We start from the raw sequence: 24,930 nt of genomic DNA on the forward strand, positions 1-24,930 counted from the left end.
TGAGAGTGGTAGCAAGATATTCTTCAGCATGTCGGTGCACATTTGTATGGTACAACTATACCACACCAGGGATTACAAGCAACAACAGTGTCCAGAAGATACAGCTCATTATTTTAAAACTTACGGTAGTCAATATTATTAAAGGGTGGACCATAAAGTGAACATAGACAGAGACCCTGAGAACCCTACCGAGTGGTTGTGTACTGTTTCCACTGACTTGATCCTGAACCAGACTGCTACCTTGCTTGGTTCTGCTAGGAAGATAGTTCTCCATACCCAAAAAGGACCCAGTATATACTGAAAGTGGTTTCAGACATCTTCTAGCGTATTCCTGTACTGTGGTTGTTGGAAGCCCTAGCTTGAAAATGTGACCAGAGACTAAGAGAGAGTGTCAGGCCCATGGTAGCCCTGTATATATTGGTAAATGTGCCAACACTTTTAGTCATGGCCAATAAGGGTGACTTCATTTCTGAGAACAACACCACTGATGTCTGGTGATTGGTCACCTGTATGGTGAATGGTTGTTTTCAAAGTAGCTATTTTGGTATTCCCTGACCTGAAGACATTCAGAAACCACTAATATAGCTAATTAAATCATTATTATATACTACAAATACATTTTAGAATATTTCCCCTCAAATGCATGAAAAAGGCTGATTCACACCACCGTGGCTCCCCTGACCTGAACTGACTGCATCATCATGTGAGTACAGTGCATTAGACCCATGATCAGAAAGAAACTGCACCATAAATCTCTATTAGTTCAGTGGAGCTATGGTCAGTAAGGAAAATGCAGTTAAGGCCGCATGCACACGACTATGGTGTGTTTTGCGGTCCGCAAATCGCTGATCCGCAAAACACGGATGGAGTCCGTGCGCGTTCTGCAATTTGCGGAACAGCACGGACAGCCTTTACATATAACTACCTATTCGGGCTATACAGACAAGAATAGGACATGTTATTATTATTTTTTGCGGGGCCAAGGAACTGAGCAACGGGAGCGGACAGCACACGGAGTGCTGTCCGCATCTTTTGCGGCCCCATTGAAGTGAATAAGTCCGCATCCGAGCCGCCAAAACGGCGGACTAAAACAACGGCCGTGTGTATGAGGCATAACACACGGGTGGATCATCTGATCACAGTTGTGTGAATCAGCCGTAAAATGGAATCACTGAGTCATCATTTGTTGTAGAATTGTTGCAAAAGTCTGTTAAAGTATTCAGTATGGGCACCATTACAGTTCCTAAAGGAGTTGTTACCTCAGAGGATAAAACGATTGTCATTGAGGTTTTTTTTTTTTTTTTATTAGGTAGAAATCCACTTTATAATGTTCCTTGGAACTCAATGTTGATGTTATTTCATGAACTAATGCCGGACAAGACAGCACTGCACTATTTTGTCTGGTAAAGTGCCATTATTCTGCTCCTATGGTGAAGCAAAGCAACAGAAAAGCGAAGCATTGTATACAGATTTTTCAGCATGAACATTAACAATTACTATCAGGTATTTAAACATATTTCAGTTCATCTGAAGGTGTGCAGGAAATCGTAAAAATCACCAGCAGGTTGTCTATGGCTTTCATAACCAGGATTCATTCTACGTAGCAGAGAGGCGTCTATTGCTTTCTGTCAGGATGTGACTGTGTATAAACATCAAGACACTCATTTGTAAGGAACTGATCCTTGCTGTGAGCTGTACCTTGTTTCCAGAGCTAATAACTTTCCCTGGTTTTAAACACAGTAATCATTTACTTGTACTGTGAAAGTTCCATTTTATTTGGCACAAAGCAATCAAACACGGAACAAATTGTTCTCGGTGTCGGGTCTGTTTGCTCATTATTACTAGCTACCTTCTGGAGAGGCTCTTCGAGTCCGTGACACTGGACAAACAAAGGTTCATCTCATCATGTAGTAAAATAAGAATCTGAAAAACATTGTGTCATCCTGAAATCTGCAGTGTCACCCCGGTGGGCCTTAGACCCACTGTTACCAAACATATCATGACCGTTTTTAGATGAACAGTTCATCATGCTTTAATAGAGCACACACGGGTCATATATTTTATCAGAACAAATACAAACAATATTTATTAAAGAAAAAATATAAAAAACAGAATGGTAAACTCTACAGTTCTCTTGTGGGTGTGGAGGAACCAGGACCCATCAAAAGAACACTCTACTCTTCTAGTAGCATATACTGTATATTTTAAAGGCCTGTTTACACTGAGTTTTTTTGGTGCAAATTTTGGTGAGTTTTCCACCTTAGAATCAGGGCCTCCAAAAAATACCTCCAAGCAGCCTCTCATTCTTTTCAATGATAAGCAGCCCTGGCTTTTTACAGCACCTTTCACAGCAGAAAAAAGTTGCTTGCCTTATTTTGGCATGGATTCCACGCTGAATCTCCCTTAGAAAGGAGAAGGAAGAGGCCAAAAATGTGCTATATGTGTCCTCGCTTTTTTGGGGCGCTTTTTGGCATGTATGAGCAGAGAATGCAAATTTAAATTTAGGAGAACACCCATTCATTAAAAAAAAAGCAGCAAAAAAGCGTCCAAAAAATGCCACAAAAAAACCCTGCTTCATAAATCAGCGCAAGAAGGTGGATTGTCAAAATTGGTCACGTGAAGAGGCCCTAATGATTTGCTCTTTGGTCATTATAAAAGTTATATTGTAAGTCACGTTTTTATTTACAGATGTTTCATGCACAATTATTGCACAGAGAAACATTTTTCTCTAATGTGTCTAATCAGCAAACCCCTCACTTACAATTCCATCTGAGGATTGTGTTCTTCAGAAGCTTTTTGCTTGTGCAGTAGAAACATGCTGTAAATACAACGGATGAGTCAGTTGCTTACCTAAAAGTGAAGGAGCCCCATTGCAGAGATAAGAATGAATCACACCATTACGGTGCTGGTCTTAAAGGTTTGAAGCACTTAGTTCTTGCTAACCACTCCACACCATTCCATGACATCTGACCCAATTTTGTTCCCTGGTGAGGAAAGTCTTGTCCAAGCTCTGGATATTTAGTAGCACAAAGGATGGGAACAACCAAGGGAACAACCAAGACTAGCCCCCCCCCCCCCTCTCTCTCTCCCTCTCTTCGGTGGCCTTAAAGGACATCTGTCATCAGATTTGTACCCATGAAACTGGTTGACCTGTAGCATGTGCACTTGGCAGCTGAAGCCATCTGTGTTGGTCACTGTGGCGAAACCAACCTCTCCACAGTGTTTTGGAGGGGGCTGTTTGCCAGACTCCTGCCCCAGGATTATGGCCCATACTAACTTTGAAGGAGAAGACAGACCGGCCGCACAGCTTAAATCTGTGGAACTGTTTTGGGCAGGAAAGCCATGCTTGCGGCCGGCCAAATGTGACTTCCATGGAATTCGGGAACCCCTGCTCGGATCTGGGTGATTTTTGGATATGTTGTTCACCCAGATCCATGGATGTATACATTATGGGGATGTGTGGGGTTTTGAGGTGTTTTCTGTGTTTTGGGGAAAAATGTGTGTTTTCTGTCTGTTAATGATTAAGTTAGCCCATTACGTTTGGTAATTGTATTTTGTTGATTGCGTCTCAGACAATGATCATTGTATTTTGTTGATTGCGTTACAGACAGAGGGAAGGGGATTTTGTGTACAATTGCTGGAAACGTTTGAATACTGTAAATGCATGTGATTGGCTGTTTTTACAAAACCCTGTGGGTGGTAACCTTGTTGGAAGATGTGTATAAATCAATGCTTGTGTGTTCAAATAAAGAGAGTTCCTGTTTTTATACCTTCATGAAGTTTTGGCTCATGTTTGGGGAATGGGATAACTACACTCTTGGGGATTGCTATATTACAATACTCCCCTGAGTATAAGCTCTTGTAAGAGCTTGTTCATGGTTCCTGCTCTCTGCATTTAGGAGAGGTTCACCCACTGGAGGCTGGAGCCTTGTCGTAGGTCCAGGGTGGGTAGGAGACGGCGAGACCTCCACCAAGCTTCGGCGGTTTGTGGGGTCTGCAGTGCTGACGGTGTCAAGTGGAGTGCTTGGAGTCCTCTGGAAGCACTAGGAGCAACTATCAACGGAAGTACCAGGTCGGGGTGCTAGGCGTTCCGTTACATTGGTGGTAAGCAGTGGGATGGCGTCCTAGTGTGAGGAGAAGCAGCTCGGAGACACCGTTCGTGGATTTACAAATTTGAGGGCAACGTTAGTATCCGTACAGCGCCCCTGGCTACAGCAATATGGATACCGTTGGTTCCTGCACAGCATTCCATGAGGAAGATCACCCGGATTACAGGGATGCCGAGCGGAAAGGCGTATGGCACCAGGCCCTGGAGGACGTGCAGCGTCGGAGGGGTGAGAGTCTTCCCAGTGAGGAGCAGAGATTACGAATGCGATTGGCGCTGCGACTACCTCTACTGGGAGAGCAACCATTGACGGAGTGGGTGTCAGAACTTGAGACACTGGTATGGCAGGAAACCTGGCTGGATGACGCTTACCAAGCACTATGGTGGGACACAGTACGACAGTCTCCATGGATGGAGGAGTACGCCAAGCCCGAAGGTGAGGAATATAATTGCCCTGCTTTATTGTGGGAGTCTTTTGAAGACATTGACTTTGGGAGCACAGAAGAATCTAGATTTTGGGACATTACTGACTACAGGGGGGACTTGCACAATTGGCCTACAACTAGTGGGGTGAGGGCAGATCTGACCTTTCTGGTCCAAAGGGAGTGGGAGCTGTAGCAAGATTATCAACAGTTGTTTCGCTCCATTCAAGCCCAGTGCAAGATACAAGACAGTTGGATACCAGGCCCAGACCTGCAGCCCTACCCCTGGCAAGTCACAGCTGAGGTATCCCCTACTTCCTCACCAACTGTGGAGGTAGGGGACTTTATAGACTGGTACTGGGAGGAACCCCAGTCGGCAGGTGGAGATGGGACCGTAGTCACTCCACCGGCCCAACAGGGTGGCTGGGGAGGCGGCCCAGATCCCCAACTGTCACTGGGAGTCCCGGGGGAGGAGATGGTCGGTCCCTCACCCCTGCAACAACCAGCATCATGGGGAGTGGAGACAACCGGTCTCTCTCCCCAACCACAGGGGGACAGCACCCCTAACTCCGATGGTGCAGATGGGACCGCAGTCTCTGCACCAGGCCTACCGGGATGATGAACGGCCGGTACGGATCCGCCACCAACCCTGCAGGAATGCCAGGAGGAGGAGGTAAACGATCCCTCCTCTCCACAGCTGATCCGCAACAAGGTCCTGGGGGCAGGATTCCCTGACCCCATCCCAGCGGAAGAGCTGGCATCTGGGCAGAGCGCAGTCGGCCTCTGCCCTCCCCTATCCTCTTCTCCAGAGCCGGACTTCCCACAGGCTACCCCAGCGGAAGAGCTGGCATCTGGGCAGAGCGCAGTCGGCCTCTGCCCTCCCCTATCCTCTTGTCCAGAGGCTGACTCCCCACTGGCTACCCCAGCGGAAGAGCTGGCATCTGGGCAGAGCGCAGTTGGCCTCTGGCCACAAAGTACCTACAGCTCCAAGCTAGCGAACCACAAGGAAGCAGGGAGTAGCAGATGCCCACTCAACAGCTGGGGACATACAGAACAGAGTCAGGCCCCAAAATTCAACAGGTCCAGTATTGGGTTGTGGGTGGACTGCCAGACTAACTCAGGTACTGACCGGCGTGAGGTCAGGTATCTGGTTAGTCTTCCCTGGGAGGGGGAGATGTGTGGCGAAACCAACCTCGCCACTGTGTTTTGGAGGGGGCTGTTTGCCAGCCTCCTGCCCCAGGATTATGGCCCATACTTACTTTGAAGGAGAAGACAGAGGCCAAATGTGACTTCCATGGAATTCGGGAACCCCTGCTCGGATCTGGTTGATTTTTGGATATGTTGTTCACCCAGATCAGAGCTATCCATGGATGTATACATTATGGGGATGTGTGGGGTTTTGAGGTGTTTTCTGTGTTTTGGGGAAAAATGTGTGTTTTCTGTCTGTGAGTGATTAAGTTAGCCCATTACGTTTGGTAATTGTATTTTGTTGATTGCGTTACAGACAGAGGGAAGGGGATTTTGTGTACAATTGCTGGGAATGTTTGAATACTGTAAATGCATGTGATTGGCTGTTTTTACAAAATCCTGTGGGTGGTAACCTTGTTGGAAGATGTGTATAAATCAATGCTTGTGTGTTTAAATAAAGAGAGTTCCTGTTTTTATACTTTCATGAAGTTTTGGCTCATGTTTGGGGAATGGGATAACTACACTCTTGGGGATTGCTATATCACAATACTCCCCTGAGTATAAGCTCTTGTAAGAGCTTGTTCATGGTTCCTGCTCTCTGCATTTAGGAGAGGTTCACCCACTGGAGCCTGGAGCCTTGTCGTAGGTCCAGGGTGGGTAGGAGACGGCGAGAGCTCCACCAAGCTTCGGCGGTTCGTGGGGTCTACAGTGCTGACGGTGTCAAGTGGAGTGCTTGGAGTCCTCTGGAAGCACTAGGAGCATCTATCAATGGAAGTACCAAGTCGGGGTGCTAGGCGTTCCGTTACAGTCACATCTTCATATGTGTCTGCATTACTGAGAAAAATTATGTTTTATTATATGCAAATGATACTCTAGAAGCAAAGGGGTGTTGACCTTACTCCTAGAGGCTCTGCTCTCTCTGCAACTTCTGCACCCTCTCTGCTTTCATTGACAGGGGTCAGGCAGTGAAAACTTCATCACACCTGGCCCTGTCAATCAAAGAGGAGAGGGTGCAGCAGTCGCAGAGAGAGCTGAGCCTCTAGGTTTAACAGCAATCTTCATGTTGCTCCTAGAGGCTCATTTGCATATATTAAAACATCATTTTTCTCAGTAATGCGGACACATATGAACATGGGACCAACACAGATGCCTTCAGCTGCCAAGCGCACATGTAACAGGTCAGCCAGTGTCATAGGTACAAATCTGCTGACAGATGCCCTTTAACAGCATTTAATGAGATGCTTCTGGCACATATTCCTTTGGTAAGAATGCATGATCTGGAATACTGCAATGGGATCAGAGCCTAGCAGTACACCCAGTCCCACTCCCTCAACATGATGAAAAAGTGTAACTGCATTCACTTCCAGAGAATGTTTATTTTGTCCATGTGATGCAGCAGTTTTCAGCTCCATCTTGAAGTCTTCTCAAACCACTTGAAAGGCTCAAAACATGGAGCCAAAATGTTTCTGTACTGTGTGGGAAGGATAAACATTTGCTAGAAGTAAGCAGATGCTGATGATCATTTTCTGCTTGAATTATAAAAGGGGTTACCCAAAAAGAGTATTACTATGGAAAGAATAGAGCATTTCAAAAATACATTTTCTTATGTACAGTACATTTTCTGCTCATGTAGCGCCTCCACGTTGTTTCTGCTGTGGTTGAAATCCTGGTCCACCATCTCGTGCAATCAGTGGTTTACTAACATGTTCATTTGTTTTCCTGCTCCTTTCCTCCTCTCAGTGTAGTGATCTTATAAAGAAGAAGATGAAGAGGCGCAGACCCCTTTCATTCATTCACCCCTACTTCTAAATCCATAGAAATATACAGTTATATCTCTTTTCAGACAGTAGAGAAAGAAATTCGGGAAGGGGGTTGACCCATGAAAAGTATAGTTATTGCATGGATAGGTCATTTCAAAATGTACATTTTTCTTATGTACAATGTATTGTACATTACAGATTTACTCTGGTAGCACTTCCATGCTGTTTCTCCTGTAACTGAAATTCTGGTCGCCCTTCTGCATTCAGTGGTGTGCTAACGTGCTCTGTAGCATCCCTGGTCCTTTCCTTCCCTCAGTGTCAGTGTAGTCATCTCATCGTGAAGTGGCCTAGACACCTTTCATTCAATCAGACCTACTTCTAATTTTATAGAAATATATAGCTGTGGGGGAAAATATTGGGGTGTGGACTGGATAGTATAGTGCTATATTCATAAGTGGTCGCTGGGACTTTGTGTGAGGGACTATTAGATATGCAGGGGAGGAAAAGCTATGCACTCTTGGGTTGGGTTGGTGCTTGACTGTCACATTAGATGAGCTACTGCCCATTCACATAAATGGAAGAGACAAGTCACCCAGATATGAAAAAAAAAAAAATAGAGAAAAAAGGGGACAATTACACTGGAGAACAGAGTCGTTTGCATCTGTAAAATATTGGTGTGCATTATTCCAGATATTTTTTTTTTATTTGGGGGATAACCCCTTTAAGCAGCTCCAGTGCTGCTCTGAATGTGGCCAATTCTGTTTTATCTTGGGTGCACAGTGCAAAACCCAATGATGTCCCTGACCTGAGGATTGTAGTGTTCCTGTTGATGACTTATGCCCTGCCTTCATCTCATGCCTGTTGGGCTACATCTGCATTGCTTACCTTGTTGCCACTTTCTTAACTACTTTTGTTCTGTTTGACCCATTTTCTTCTACCCATGTCTCTATACGTATCTATAGGTCTGATTCTCTGAAACCCCTGGTGTCAGCCTGTTCTCCATTGTGATATTCTCAGGGAACAACAGAGAGATCCCTTATACCAAACAAAAACAAATGTGATCAATGGTCTGCTTCTTCTCTGCGGTCTCACAATTTCTCACAACATCAAGTACAGGAAGTGTAGTATAGGCCTGAACATGACTGCTGTCATTATCTTTGCCACCAAATGTATCTTTTGATGCTCTAAAATACTCCATGCACGGGCATAGTGACTAAATAGATAACCATGGAATGTGGCCTTTTGACACTGTTTTGCTGTATGTAATTTCACAACAAATTACAATGATTGCACAAGTATGGTTATAGAAAAGATACCTGATATTGGAAGTTGCACATGATGCAGGAGTTATACATGTTATAGCTACAGTATTGAATTGTAAGAGTCTTGAAATATCAAGAAATATGGAGGAGAAAGTGAATACAGCTGCCCATATGGTTGCGCAGTTAGTTGTGCCGCAACCTGCGACTTTTCTCCGCTCGTACCAGGTCTAAAAAAGTTGGTGTCTCATGGGGGAGGAAGGGGATGGACTGGCAGGCCCGTCTCATTCATAGTTTTCTATGCCTGTTTTAGGCTTACTGGCTTACATTTAGACCGACGATGGATACACTGAAGTAATGTAGAGGCTGGCTCCTCTTCATAACTTCGGCGGATTCCACTGCCACGTACAGGGGTTATTGAGATCGGCGTCTAAAATGCTGGTCTTAATAAATGAACCCCTAAGAGTCCAAGTATCTCTGTTATCCAATAATCTTTTGTTCATACTCCTCATACAGTATGTAAAAACAAATTCTTGGGCAACCAGTTATTTGGCACTGTATGGCAGTTTGCCATTATTTGCCCATCTGTGACCTATGTTTACACCCCTCCCCCCACACTTCCCGTTTAGCATCTGTAAGAGATACAGGATACTCAAAGACCTTTATATGTTTGAATCAAAGTAAGACTAAAGAACTTGATGCATACTAATGGTGTGCATACCATTCAGATATGTCCATATACATTCATACACCCGTCTCTCTATATTTGATTCACACAAATAAAATACTTCAAATTATAGAAAATATTACACAATATAAGTCTTACACATATTTCTGACACATATACACATTAGACTTCTATTGTTGACTAAACCCGACCCTTTCGGTGAGATCATTCAATATATTATATATGGGGAGCTCCTGACTCTCCCCCCCACAGATGACATCAGGGAACAGAAGGATCACATGTTCTCCTGAAGGATAAGCCACCGCCAGAGATATCTGGCAGCAGATTACTCTTCTCTTACTCTCATTCTTCTTGCGGAGATAGAGCAGGGAGTCTTAAAGGGTTGTCCAGGCTTTTACTACTCAGGATAGGTCATCAATATCAGATCAGCGGAGGTCCGACACCCAGCACCCCCGCCGATCAGCTGTAAGAAGAGATGGCACGTGCAGTGTGAACATGCCATCTCCCTTCTCTCTTCCTGTCCGCTGCTGCTGTCTACTGCAAAGACCATAGGCCATCAATAGTAGAAGCCTAGACAACCCCTTAATTGAAACAGCTGTCTACAGATGGCCGTCTCTATTTTGACTGATCCCCCTAGTAATGTTTTACAGCACTTTAATGGGTCAGACATTGATTTACAGAGTAGCTTCCTGCAGGTGGCATTAGAGAGACAGTTTTCTTCCTTCTGGAGGAGGGCTAATTTGCATAGTTGCCCCATTGCTAGTAAAGCCCATTATGCCAGCTAGATCTCTGCAAGGAAGCCCATCCTAGAGAGCCATCAAAGGCATCTCATCCAGCCCAACCATTACCCATCCTGCTCTGACGAAGAGCAATGACTCCGATAAAAGTTAAGCCGCAGTTCAGTCATGCCTCAGTGTTAACAGGTTGGACATTTACTTACAGGGTAAATACCTATAGGGGGCATTAGAGAGACAGTGTTCCTCCTTCTGGAGGAGAGCTTATTTGCATAGTTGCCCCATTGCTGGTAAGGCCCATTATGCCAGCTAGATCTCTGCAAGGAAGCCCATCCTAGAGAGCCATCAAAGGCATCTCATCCAGCCAACCATTACCCATCCTGCTCTGACGAAGAGCAATGACTCCGATAAAAGTTAAGCCGCAGTTCAGTCATGCCTCAGTGTTAACAGGTTGGACATTTACTTACAGGGTAAATACCTATAGAGGGCATTAGAGAGGCAGTGTTCTTCCTTTTGGAGAACTAATTTGCAGGACAAAACACAAATAGTAAAGCGGGTATTGTATATAGACAAAACCACATTGAGCAAGCAATATAGCCTGGCGACCTCACAGTGTATGCACATGCAGAATAGTGACTAGATAAATACAGAAACACAATGTGATGAATAATCATTTCTATACTGCATTATACTCACCGCTATTGATCTTGTGAATCCAATTACGCCATGCTTGGAAGCAGAGTACACTGGCTGGTAGGCGGCAGGGGTAAGTCCTTTGATAAAGATAATAAATATCATTTCAGTCAATAACATACTACCAAGTCTTGCTTTTCGGTCACAGTGATACAAGGGGATTACTGACATACCCTGATCATTCCAAATAACCTTGAATGACTGCAGACGGCACTTTATTTTACCAGCAGACTGAGACAGCCATCTAAGATAATGTACATGACAGGCCAATTTACTAGACCCAGTCAAATGCATTCGAAATTTCATTGCACCGACAAATACATATTCAACTTTCATTTGCACTCTAGCAACGAGCGAAGATGTAATTTTCCAGACTATATTATTTGGGAGGAAGGAAAGGCTATTGCGTTTTAAACTTGCACTGGGGGTTTGCTGTAGGAAATGTTGTTTCCAGCTGATAAGATACAAGTAGTGTGCTTAAGGCTTGAAGATTGTGGCTTTTCACAGGCTCACATACATTGCAGGCACATTACAGTTCTGCAGGATTATTCCGTATTTTATGCACCTCATCTTTACAAGTCTACACCAGTATAACTAGTAATATAAACAGGTGACGACGCCATTAAATACACACTGATCTGCAATGCTCAAAAATACAGTTTCTTTTCAAGGGAAGATAAAGGATTATAGTAATATAGCCTATATCTAGCAAGCAAATTCTGTTATATAGTTGGAAAATGAATATCGCTGAATAGTATAACGTTAACCCCTCGAAAGTATCCATTTACGACCTAACACTGGGTCAGGCTTCACTCAGGCATTTGCCCTCTTTTGGTGCAAACGCGTAATGGGGCTGTTTGATGAAAACTGGTTAAACCAGGCACAGCAAGCTATCACAGAGCAACTAATACAAAATGAAAGCTGTGCTGTGATTGGTTGCTTTAGGCAACAAAGGCAGTTTTTCTTTTAGCCAGGTTAATAAATCTCCACCACAGTTTCCTATTTTTATATCTCCGTCTCTGGGATTTTCGCAGAACCTGACCTTTCTTCTGTCCCACGGAAGAAAGATAGTCTGGTTCATACTTACCCTTCTGTGATGCTGGTGTCTCCACTGCACTGACACAGGCTGAGGGCTCTTCCAACCAGATTTGTTCCCTAGTCTTCCTGTTCATCTGCATAATAGTAAATGCACTGGAAGACTAGAGTATTGTTAAAAAAAAAAAAAAAAAATTTAAAGTTGGGTTTTGTAAAATCAAAACAAAACAGAAAGCCTAGAGAGCCCCTTTAAGTCTTTCTAACTTCAATAGCCACTCATAATCATGCAATTGTATGCATGCAGGTTATTATATAGAAATATGTAAGGGAAGATAGACGGTCTGGTTTATTGTACTTTACGATATCTAACATAACATGTGATGCCCAGGGACATGCTCACAAGAAGCCCAGGGAACCACTGGCATCAGCAGTAAGAGACAGAACTAAAGTTTTGCCGCAAGCTGCAAGGAGCAGAGCGGAGGATGGGAGTGGTAGTGGCTTTATCTGTAACAGTCAATCACAGTAGCAATCCTTATGATGCTCCCTAGGGCCACGGCAGTAAAAGGAAGGCACAACCTTTCTTCCCTCAAGGCACACCCTGATGTTGGGGCCCCTGCCCAGGCTCAGACTGGCCGAATGTGGAGGCGGGGGATTCCTCGATAGGCCCCCAGTCTCCTGCCCCCGAGATAAGATGGAGGAGCAATTATTTCTCCTTTCTTAGGAGAGAATTATTGTAACCACTAGATGGCAGTATCGCACAGTGATGCCGCCTTTTACTGCTGTACATTGTAGAGGAGGCCCTGCAGTATCTTCTAGACTTATGGGGCTGCTGACTGTGAAGGAGAGGAGGTGTCTGCCTCCTCCTGCCCTCCCTGCTGTCAGGAAACTGTGGTTGCTGGAGAGAAGGACTCTTCTGCGGTGCTGGGCTGTTTTCTCAGGTGTGTGACAGTAGTGAGCTGTAGGAGACTGTAAGGGGGAAATAGGGGATTTGTTTATAGCAGACACAGATCTATGAATGTGTGCTGCTCTCTGCGGAGTTGAGAGTGGCATTGGGGGGACTCTGCCTTAGGTCCCCCCAATGCCTCTGCTTTAGGTGCACCCCCATAAGTGCCACAGCTCCAGATGCCCCCCAATGCCCCTACTCCAAAAAAATCACCCCTAATATTGAATCTTCTCCAGTTGCCCCCCTAATACCCCTGCAGCTGCTCCAGGATCCCCACTATTATCCTGCCTCAGGTGACCCTAATGCCTCTGCTTTAGGTGCAACCCCATAAGTGCCCCAGCTCCAGATGCACCCACTCTAAATGCACCGCTAATATTGCCTCTTCTCCAGTTACCCCTGCTCCAGGATCCCCACTATTACACTGCCTCAGGTGACCCTAATGTCTCTACTTCAGTTATGACCCTCCGTTTGTGCCCTTTGCTCACGTTGCTTCTCTAGCACCTTTGCTTGGGCTTTGTTAAAGGTTGTGACCTGCAAAGGGGGTTGGACTTATGCCCGAAAAATTCTGCACAGTGCATCATATTCTCCAGTATTGACATGTATGGTTTACATGGTGGTAGTGATGATATTCCGTATTTACAGGCATCACTGCTGCCATGTAAAGAGATACTGGTGGTGGAGGATTTAAAGGCATTGTGCAGGTTTTCAAGGTATCCTCTCCACACCATAGGGCATAACTATATGAATAGTGGGGTCCGTTTCTGCAACCCCCACTGATCCCAGGAACGGGTCCTGTTCCCCCTTTTTATGGTGTGACAGGCCACACATACGCCCTGCTGCTCCATTCATTCTCTTTCGGACCACTGGAAATAGCCAGTGCTGTACTGCGACCCCATAGAGAATGTATGGAGAGGCAGGGCATATGCTCGACCTGCCACTCAGTCAAGAAGGGGGATCAGTGGGGGCTCCAGTGTTCAGACCCCCACGGATCACTTAGTTAACCCCGATCCTGTGCATAGAGGATAACTAGAAAAGTGGACACAGGCCCTTTAAAAGGTGAGCATTTCTATTTTAGTTTGACACATAGTTTGGGCCAGATTTAAAATTAAAAATTTAATTAATATTTTTTTTTTACACCCAAAGAAAACCTTTAAGGATAGGGAATGTGAAAAGGTGAAACAGCTATGACACGACAGGTGATAAATGTCTGATTGGTGGGGGTCTGACTTCTGGGACCACCATGATCAAGGGAACGTGGTCTTAAAGGGGTTATCTCACTTCAGTAAGTCGGATTTATCATGTAGGGAAAGTTAATACAAGCCACTTACTAATATATTCATTTTTCCATCACATTATACACTGCTCGTTTCCATGGTTACGACCACCCTGTAATCCATCAGTGGAGCACTAGCCTATGTGTGGTCCCATGGTCCCGGCCACCAGAGAGGCTGACACTTTTGCCTATAGTGTGCAAGCACGACCACCACTGCTGGATTGCAGGGTGGTCTGTAACCATGGAAACAAGCAGTGTATAATGTGATGGCAAAATGAATCCAGCCAGCAAAGGAAGCAATATGGATAATAACAGTATATTAGTAAGTTGCTCATAATAACTTTCTCTACATGATAAATGCCACTTACTGAAGTGAGACAACCCCTTTAAGACCCTGGTGTACTGTACATAGATTGGCTGTAATGTAATTGAATGTCTCAGGACCCCCTTTTTCATGATCAGTGGGTGTTCCAGCAGTCAGACCCCCAGCAATCTGATATTTATCATCTATCCTGTAGACAGGCGATAGGTCATTATGGTAGGACAACCCTTTTAAATATACTGTAGATTATGTGCGATCTGAGGAGGTTAAGATTTAATCAATTTCATGCCAGACGTTTATGCTTAAAGGGGTTAAAGGGGTCGTCTCACTTCAGTGAATGTCATTTATCATGTGGAGACGGTTAATACAAGGCACTTACTAATATATTGTTATTATCCATATTGCCTCCTTTCTATCACATTATACACAGCACGTATACGTGGTTACGACCACCCTGTAATCCAGCAGTGGTGGCCGTGCTTATACACTATAGGGAAAGGCTGGAAGTGCGCATAGGCCAACACCTTTACCTATAGTGTGCAAGCACGGCCATCACTGCTGGATTGCAGAGAGGTCAAAACCATGGATACGAGCTGTGTGTAATGTGATGGAAAAGAGCCAATATGGAGAATCAGAATACTTTAGTAATAAATGCCATTTGTTGATGTGAGGCAGCCCCTTTAAGTGTGCTACACTTAATAGGGTTAGGCAAAAAATGTCTTGGTGCGTGCATTGCATGTTTCCTCTGTGTGATAGGAACTGCATGTTTCTGACTGACTTAAAAGCAGGATATCCATATATGTGTAAGGCTACTTTCACACTTGCGGTAGCAGGGTCCGGCAGGCTATTCCAGTGGGGGAACAGTCTGCCAAATCCGTGCTTATGCTATCCCACCGTGCCGCCGGAGGTCTGCTCCGGCCCCATTCACTATAATGGGGGCAAACATTCCGAGAGGCGGCCGGACAAAAACTTTAGTGGACTCCCGGTGTCACGGTGGGCTAGCATTAGCACAGATGTGGCAGGCTGTTCCCCCGCCGGTACATCCTGCCGGACCCTGCTACTGCAAGTGTGAAAGTAGCCTAAATTCTGCCACATGTATGTTTGTGCATTTTGCTGTGGGTATCTACCATCATACTTCATCTTTAATATTTCTGTTATCACTGTAAGGGCTCATGAACACGATTGTTGGATGTTTTGCAGTCTGCAAATTGCGGATCTGCGAAACATGGATACTGGGTGTGTGCGTTCCACATTATGTGGAACAGAACAGCTGGCCTCTAATAGAACAGTCCCATCCTTCTCTGTAATGCCGACAATAATAGGACATGTTCTATCATTTTGCGTAACGGCCATGCGGACATACAGACACGGAATACAGATGAAGTCATTTCCTTTTTTTGCGGCCCCATTTAAGTAAATGGTTTCACATACAGGCCACACAAAAATAAACGTGGTACGGACAAGGAAAAAAAATAAGTTTGTGTGCAGGAGCCCTAAGGTGGGCTTCCAGAATCAGTTACACTGGTGGGCCCTAGGTACCCCAGTCCGAAACTGCTCCTGCCTGATGGTAGTCAAGAGTGCTCTTGATGTTATAGGTTTGGTGCGGATGCAAAGCATAGGGTGCAATGGCATATGATGCAGAAGTCAGTAACCAGGCCAGATGTGGAAAATAAATGTCTCTCTTTACCAAAGTGCAGGATGGGAGTTGTAATACACAATGGTATCAAAACACAGTCGGATGGAAATTATAGTACTCTTTCCTCTATCCCTCCAAAGTCTCTCTATTATTTTTGCAATAGTGGCTGTAATTTCCAACTGAGAAAAAATAATAGGTTGTCTTCCCAGGATAGATGACTGCGTGTGCAGTTCTCCTGGATACTGCTCAAAATTGAAACAATACTAAAGGAAGGGGAGCAGTAACAAATTAAAACTTTGCTTTTAATATATATAGATTCTCCATAGACCGAGAATAAAAGACCCCTTACAAACAAAAATAGACACATATGTGTAGGCTCTAAATTGGTGTGATACCAAAAATGGCAACACACCAGGCTAGATGCGGTCCTCCCTAGGCCTAAGTACTCAGTGATATAGGCACATAGAGGACAAGTAGTGGAGTCCCTATGTCCCATTCCCAATTGAGGGGTACCGGAACTATAGGGACGCTAAAAAAACTGAATGGCCTTACCGTTTTTTGGTTGAGGCCTCACTTGTTCACAACGTATAGTTGGTGAAGGAGGTGGTCACATAAGGAGGGCTTGTCACTCGGATGTCCAATTGGTGATAGAAGCATCCAAGAATTTGATCAGACGTAGTGGTAAAATAGCCTCAAAGAAAGAGAAACTTTCCCTGGACTCGTAATGTTAACAAGGTGTACTGATGTACGACCTCCATGTGCAGCGAGAACATGTCTAGCTACTGTGGTGTCCCTCCCGTTGCGAATATCTCCTATATGTTTGCTCATTATTTTGCGGAGTTCCCTTCGGGTTTTGCCCACATATCGCTTTCCGCACTCACAAGTGAGGAGGTAAATGACCCCTACGCTACGGCAATTGATGAAGTGCCGTATCGTGTGGGCATTGCCCACCGGGTCCACCGCAAAGGATTTCCAACTGAAGTATGTAGGGCTTAACATACAGTTGGCCAGACCGTGTCCAAGTGTGAACAGTATTTTAGCAACTGCCCTCTTTCACTGCAGTAATGTCTATAACCTTAAATAACAAATACGTTACTGACTAACTCCGATGCTCGGCCATGCAGATTCTGGATCTTCTTGGTCCTGTCCTTTATCTCTTTTTCTGGAGTACTGTAGAAATGTGAGGTCTTTCAGTAGATAATCCTCAGAGAAGGTGATTCTCTGTAACTTTGGTCTAGTCCCACACCTAACTTCCTGCAGGTCACTAATCCTGACTGATGCATTCAAAAGATATACTGGGTACATAACAAGTCATTGTAGTAGCATTGTATATCAAGTATCCTGTTCTGGGGCACTGCGCTATTCTGGTAGAAAACTCACTCTTGGAAGAGGGTACCCCACCACCAAGTAGTCATAGTGCCATGGCAGGGTAGGCTGATTATTGAGCTGCTGATCTATACACTCATGACCCCAAAATAAATACTTTCCCTTGGTAAAATAAAGAACACCTAGCTTTGTCCCCAGTGAATACCAATAAAAAATCCTTCAACATTTCACTATGCATATGGACTCGGTCTTTGTTTCTGGACCTGTGGTATATGTATCCCAGGGGGTATATGGCATGTCACTAGGAGATACTGTACTTGCCTTGTCCTAATGCTGTACTTTCAATATGCAGCACAGTGTATAATAACAGCTAGGCGTCCTTTAAAAGGGTTTTCCTCAGGATAGGCCAAAAAATATCTGATTGGAGGGGATCCAACTCCCGACACCACCATCAATCAGCTGTTTGAAGAGGCCTCCTCGCAGCTTATAAAGCACAGTGCTGCACATTTTATAGTGGCTGCTCTTGGTATTTCCACCGAGGCCCATCCACTTGAAATGGACTGAGGTGCACACAGGCCATGTAACCAATGAACGCAACGTCACTGTGAAAGGAAGAGGCCCCAGCAGGGGGGGGGTTCCGGGAGTTGGACCCCCACCATTATGATCTTATTGACCTAATCTAAGGATAGCTCTAGTTTTAAACTTTATGGATTTCTTCTTGCATTTTTATATATTCTGAAAATGAAATCACCAGTAGCCGAAACCAGTAATGTTGAGTCAATACAGAAAAAATGCTGCCATTTCAGTTCATCAAGCAAATCACATATTGCTGTGTTGTAGTTGTAGCCTGCTAGATTTATAATAAAGAACAATATCAATGGGTTTCTAGAAGAATTGTTTAATCTATAACCAAGTGGCACTCTGCAATCTGCCTCGTTATACAGTATGTTTCCGTATTGCTGCGCTGTCTACAGAGGTATCTAAGGTCAAGCTCAACCAAAATAGGAAGCTTTTGACTATTATTCAGGAGATGACTAATTCTTTTGAAATCTAATCCCACACAAGAAGCTGACACACAGAAAGCGTGTGACCTGTTTGCTACTTTAAGATCACCATGCTTATTTACAGCTCATCATAAGCTTTACGGAGCATTCACACGACCGTATCCGTTGTGTGGTCCACAAAATGCGGATGTGTTCCGTTTAATGTCCGCATTTTGTAGTGGACCCTTTGACTTCAATGGATCCATGGTCCATTTTGTGGCAAAGTGTAGAACATGTTCTTTTTTTTTTGCAGAACGGACACACAGATACTGTCCGAGTGCTGTCCACATAAATATGTTCATTCCGCAAAAGACAGAATGTGCTCCTAGACTTTGCTGCAAAATGAGGACTGCAGGCCCTTTGAAGTCAACAAAAAATGTGAATGCCACATGGACAGTATTTGTATTTTGCAGATCCACGGTTTGTGGACCACAAAGTATACACAGCTGTGTGAATGTACCTTTATGTACATATCAACGCTGTGTCAGATAAAAAGTGGCCTAGCTGTCCATAGCAGGTAAACAGAGTTCAGTATAGAACATGGGCTCTGATTCCTCTGATACTATAGGTTGCTATGAACAGTAAGGTCTTTTTTCTTTCACCATAGGCAGCATGTCTGGCAATAAGACACAGCATCTCAGCTTTACTTGAATGCCACAAAACTGCAATATCCTGTTCCACCACTACTAAGTAGATGGCATGCAGGTGGACAGCCCCATGAAAACAATGAAGAGACCCTAAGGCCCCTTGCAGACGAGCGTGTCCGGATTAGGTCCGGATTCGTTGCGTCTGCGATCAGGAAAAATCGTGCAAGTAGGTACGCAATTGCAGTCAGTTTTGACTGCAATTGCATTCCGATGTTCAGTTTTTATCGCGTGGGTGCAATGCGTTTTGCACGCGCGTGATACAAAACTGACTGTGGTACCCAGACCCGAACCCGGACTTCTTCACTGAAGTTCAGGTTTGGGTTAGGTGTTCGGTATATTTTATTATTTTCCCTTATAACATGGTTATAAGGGAAAATAACAGCATTCTTAATACAGAATGCTTACTAAAATGTGGCTTAAGGGGTTAAAAAATAAAAACAATTAACTCACCTCATCCACTTGATCGTGCAGCCGGCATCGTCTTCTTTCTTCTTCTTTGAGGACCTGCAAAAGGACCTTTGATGAGGTAATCGTGCTCAGCACCTGGTGAGCGCTGTGACGTCAGCGCAGGTCCTGCTGAATGAAGATAGTAGATCCTTCTATCTTCATTCAGCAGAACCCCTGCACGGACGTCACCACGCTCACCACGTGTGAGTGCGATTACGTCATCACAGGTCCTCAAAGAAGAAGAAAGAAGACGATGCCGGCTGCACGATCAAGTGGATGAGGTGAGTTAATTGTTTTTATTTTTTAACCCCTCAATCCACATTTTAGTAAGCATTCTGTATTAAGAATGCTATTATTTTCCCTTATAACCATGTTATAAGGAAAAATAATACAGTGAATTTACTTTAATGGGGTCCAGGGTTGCTCATCCCTATCATCTCCTAGCAACCATGCATGAAAATTGCACCGCATCCACACTTGCTTACGGATTCTTGCGAAAAACGCTGAATATAGAACCTGCTGCGATTTTCACGCAATGCACAAATGATGCGTGAAAATCACCCCTCATGTGCACAACCCCATTGAAGTGAATGGGTCCGGATTCAGTGCGGGTGCAATGCGTTCATTGGTGGAATTCTCGCCCGTGTGAAAGGGACCTAAAACACTCACAGGAGCACTACGGCCCCTTCAAGCAGCTGAACAGCAGAGGTGCCAAGAGTTGGACCCCCACTAATCTGATATTGATGGACTATCTTGAGGACAGGGTCAGTATCCTTAACCCAGAAAACACCCTTACAGTAGAATTTGGATAAAAGGGCTCTGGATAAAAATAGACTGTATAATGTCAATAATGAGTAATGGAATCATGTCAGCTAGTCGGTCATCTACAGTCACTGTTGAGGAGTTTCATTTCCTTAAAGGGTTTCTGTCACCAGATTTAACCCTATTGAGCTGGCTGACATTAGCGATGTGCTAATGTCAGCTAAACCTAACTAGCCTATTCCTACTTTTATCTATGCCCCCGTTACGCCAGAAATCTAACTTTTATAATATGCTAATTAGCCTCTAGGAGCAGGAACAATGCCCCCCCTGCTCCTAGAGGCTAATTAGCATATTATAAAAGTTAGATTTCTGGCGTAACGGGGGCATAGATAAAAGTAGGAATAGACTAGTTAGGTTTAGCTGACATTAGCACATCGCTAATGTCAGCTAGCTTAATAGGGTTAAATCTGGTGACAGAATCCCTTTAATAATAAGTGATAACTATGGTCAGTGTGCGGATCTGCCAACCGTCATGATGTACTACGTGAATGATATTTTCACTGTAATTATTTTTTGCCGATTAGTTATGTTTACTTTGAGTCATGAGCTTCTTACAAGACTGCCCAGAATAAAAAGGCAAGTTAAGTAACATTTGTAGAATCTCTAGCGTCTGCATTTGGTTAGTGATAGTGCTATGAAGTATGAACAGACCTACCAAAACATTACATTTTTGATACAGCACTAAGAAAAGGTATTCATCCCCTTCAGTCCACTGCTTATTACATATTTGTCATCTCAACTGTCCCTAATCTTTAAGCCCTTAAAACGGTTCTCCGCATTCAGGGCTAAAGCCGGATATAAGCTCTTCTTTATTATTTTACTATAGATGAGTGGAGCATTTCCTTGCTCCGATGCTCCCCCTTGTCAAGCCGCATTGCGCAGTTGAAGCCTCTGTTTGTTTACTGCCGGTGACGTACCGGGCTTCACATCATTATGCTAAGCGGAGACTTCCACCTAGCAGTCAGCCTGGTGACATCACCGGCACAAGTGGGCGGTCTATAGCACTGCCGGAGAAGCAATTGTCAAACCCTTATATACAATATAATGTACAGTAGGAAGCTGCACAGGTTATATATATAGTATCCCAACCTGAATAGTTTAATGGCAGATTAAACTCTTATTATGCCTTGTGAAATTATCTGCAGGACACACTCACACTTAACAGTGACATCTGTACACAGTACTGTAATCCAAGAAAATCTGCTGTTTAGTAGTGTTGACTTTGCTCCAAAGTTTTATGTAACATGACCTTTAACGATGAGTGTAGCAACTTGATAAGAGTTGAACTGAGGATAGTTTTAGAAGAGTAACTTCTAGAGTAACACTAGAGTAGTCATGAGTACACCAAAAAACTTTGCAGCACTTTTTCCATAGCTGCCTAAAACATTTGCACAGTGCTGTATGTCTGGTTGAGTTAAGCCATGGGAGGTCTTGGTGTTTTGGCTACAATGTGAAAATTAAAACTCTGAAAGCTACCTACAGTAATTCTGACCAAAATTAGAATTTTTATTTTTGACCAGTCATGATAGTCAATATCCCAGCATTTCTTGATGGCAACTAGGCCTGAGCGAATTGACCATCGGATCATAGATCTGAAGTCGATTCGTTCAAATACTTCGATGTTAATGCTGTTTCTGTACAGCCCTAAAATGTATTGGCCCAGTGGAGCCAAACTTGGTCTCAGCCAAAGTTGCACAACACTTTGGTGAATTACTACTGTATTCATATGTGCTTATTTAAAAACAATTTAAAATAGAAATCCGAAGTGGACCGAGGTACCAGCCAGTACCAAAGCCCACTTCGGATTCCTATTTTAAATTGTTTTTAAATACACAGATATGAATACAGTAGTAATTCACCAAAGGCTATACGTAATTAGACATTATGATGTTACAGATTCAATATCTTACCTGCCAGAGATGATATGTTTATTATAACGCCTCCTTGACCGCCATTCTTTTTGTTCATAAGTTCTAAGCCGATATAAGTTCCTCTGATAACTGAGATCTGAAACAGAAAGCATGGAATATCAGAAATGCTTCTATTGCATCTAAAATAGATCAGTAAGAAACTCCAAGTTATAATTTAAAAACTAACATCCAAAGGTTACATAAAGTTCACATATAGCTGAAATGAAAAAGAATGCTTATAAATTGAAAAGGGGTTTTCCAGTTTCCATCAACATCCTTTAACATAAGAATTTATGAAGCTAGCTATAATTTTGTAATTTATTTATTTTACTTTTATTGCTCCTATCTTCTGTTCTCGGCTGTGGTCACATGACTATGTCTATGCACCCCCTTCATACTTCCGGTGATGTTTTGTCCATACAGAGACAGTGAGTGATAGGGGAGTGTCTATCTGACTAGCTGGGTGGGAGGAGCTATAAACTAGTGGGGTGTTGTTAGGAGCCGTGCTTGAGCTGAGAAAGAGGAAGGAGAATTGCATCATGGGTTTCGTTGAATACAGCAACAGGAATTATTACATACAGGATGGAAATAAACCATGGTAGTTTGTTTACATGGTAAAAATGGGTCAGGAAAGACCAAATTGAAAAAAAAAGCACATGGAAGATGCACATGAGGTAAGCAACTGTGTCACTACCAGCAACAGCATACGCGATTCTCCACGTACCTGCCAGCGTCCAGTTGCCAGGGAGACAGTTTGATCCTGCATCATATTCTTACATCATAGGTGATGTAACGCTGACCGCGTCACGTGACCAGGCAGTGCATTGTTTGACCAAGAAGTGTGGGATCTTTAAACAGGCAATCTGCTGGTTACAGATTGCCTCTAAATGGTTCTATATACCTCACCAGCACTTTGGATTGTGGATTGTTATCTCTTGACTTCTGACTTTGGCTGCTCCTTTTGACTAAGATTCTTGGATTCTGATTTGGTTTTTCTGCATCCCCTGGCTTGACCCTGGCTTGGTTCTTGGACTTGCTTCTGCCTGACGTATTTGGACCTGGATATGACTGCTCGTGAATGACCTTGGCTTTTGGTATTGTTTAGTGATCTGTTTTGGATTCATTGTTCTCTCTTGGTTTTGATCCGGTATGTTTGGCTCTGAGTACTTTGGTTCCGGGTTTTTCTCAGTATTTGTGTGCCTGCCTGTCACTTTGTTTTTTCCCTCTGCTTTTCCCTGGTAAGCCCCAGCAGGAAAATAAGCAAGGACTATAACCAGTTATGGTCTGCCACTTAGGGTGCTCGTGCAAGTAGGCAGGGACAGGTGGAATTTAGGGTTCCCAATCCCTTGTTCACCCCGTGACAAACTGCATGAGCATTTCTGTTAAAAACCATAGTAATCACAGAAAAAAACTCATCTAATAAGCAGATATTTTTTAGACATTTTGACAAATGAAATTATTTGTAAAAATTGCAGCAACTGGACAAAAGCAATGAACTATTTTTCACTAATACTGTAAACGAAAATGGAATATTTGTGTAATTGTTGTACCCCTAAACTGGGCGTACAAAACAAGAAAATCTGTGCAGCTGCCAACCCAAAAACTACAGACTCCGATACAATAGAAAAATGTACACCAACCAGTCAATAAAATACTTAATCGTCATTAACCCCTTAAGGACACGGCCATATTTAAACTTAAGGACCAGGCCATTTTTTGCAAATCTGACCCGTGTCATTCCGAGATAGTTTTTTCGTCACATATTGTACTTCATCACACTGGTAAAATGGAGTAAAAAAATTCATTTTTATTTATAAAAAAATTCAAAATTTACCCAAAATTTGGAAAAATTATCAAATGTCCAAGTTTCAATTTCTCTACTTCTATAATACATAGTAATACCTCCAAAAATAGTTATTAATTTACATTCCCCATATGTCTACTTTATGTTTGGATCATTTTGGGAATGCCATTTTATTTTTTGTGGACGTTACAAGGCTTAGGCCTCTTTCACACGGGCGTTGCGGGAAAATGTGCGGGTGCGTTGTGGGAACACCCGCGATTTTTCCGCGCGAGTGCAAAACATTGTAATGCATTTTGCACTCGCGTGAGAAAAATCACGCATGTTTGGGCTTGGGTTAGGTGTTCTGTAGATGTTATTATTTTCCCTTATAACATGGTTATAAGGGAAAATAATAGCATTCTGAATACAGAATGCTTAGTAGGTGATCAATTGAGGGTTAAAAAATAAATAAAAAAATTAACTCACCTTCTGCTCTTGTTCGCGTAGTTCCCGGTCTCTTCTTTACTTCTTTAATGATGAGCTGTGGGCTAAAGGACCTTTGTTGACGTCAGATCACATGCTCCAATCACATGGTCCATCACCGTGGTGATGGACCATGTGATTGGAGCATGTGATCTGACGTCACCACAGGTCCTAGCCGGTAGTTCATCATTAAAGAAGTAAAGAAGAGACCGGGAACTACGCGAACAAGAGGAGAAGGTGAGTTCATTTTTTTTAACCCCTCCAGCGCTATTGTACTATGCATTCTGTATTCAGAATGCTATTATTTTCCCTTATAACCATGTTATAAGGGAAAATAATACAGTGAATAGACTGTCACCTAGCAACCATGCGTGAAAATCGCACCGCATTCGCACTTGCTTGCGGATGCTT

General features: G+C 43.6%; 1 protein-coding gene across 1 annotated transcript in view; it reads right to left on the bottom strand.

Moving 5' to 3' along the window:
* HPGD (15-hydroxyprostaglandin dehydrogenase) overlaps positions 1 to 24,930 on the bottom strand; it is a 71,301-nt gene that overhangs the window by 13,157 nt on the left and 33,214 nt on the right. Inside the window, exons 4-5 of the mRNA XM_040418682.1 lie at positions 22,254 to 22,350; positions 10,853 to 10,929 (exon numbers count right to left, since the gene is read on the bottom strand). Coding sequence (XP_040274616.1) covers positions 10,853 to 10,929; positions 22,254 to 22,350 — 174 coding nt within the window. The remainder of the gene's footprint in view (positions 1 to 10,852; positions 10,930 to 22,253; positions 22,351 to 24,930) is intronic.

The sequence above is a fragment of the Bufo bufo genome, chromosome 2 (assembly GCF_905171765.1).
Source record: "Bufo bufo chromosome 2, aBufBuf1.1, whole genome shotgun sequence".
Classification (NCBI taxonomy): Eukaryota; Metazoa; Chordata; class Amphibia; order Anura; family Bufonidae; genus Bufo; species Bufo bufo.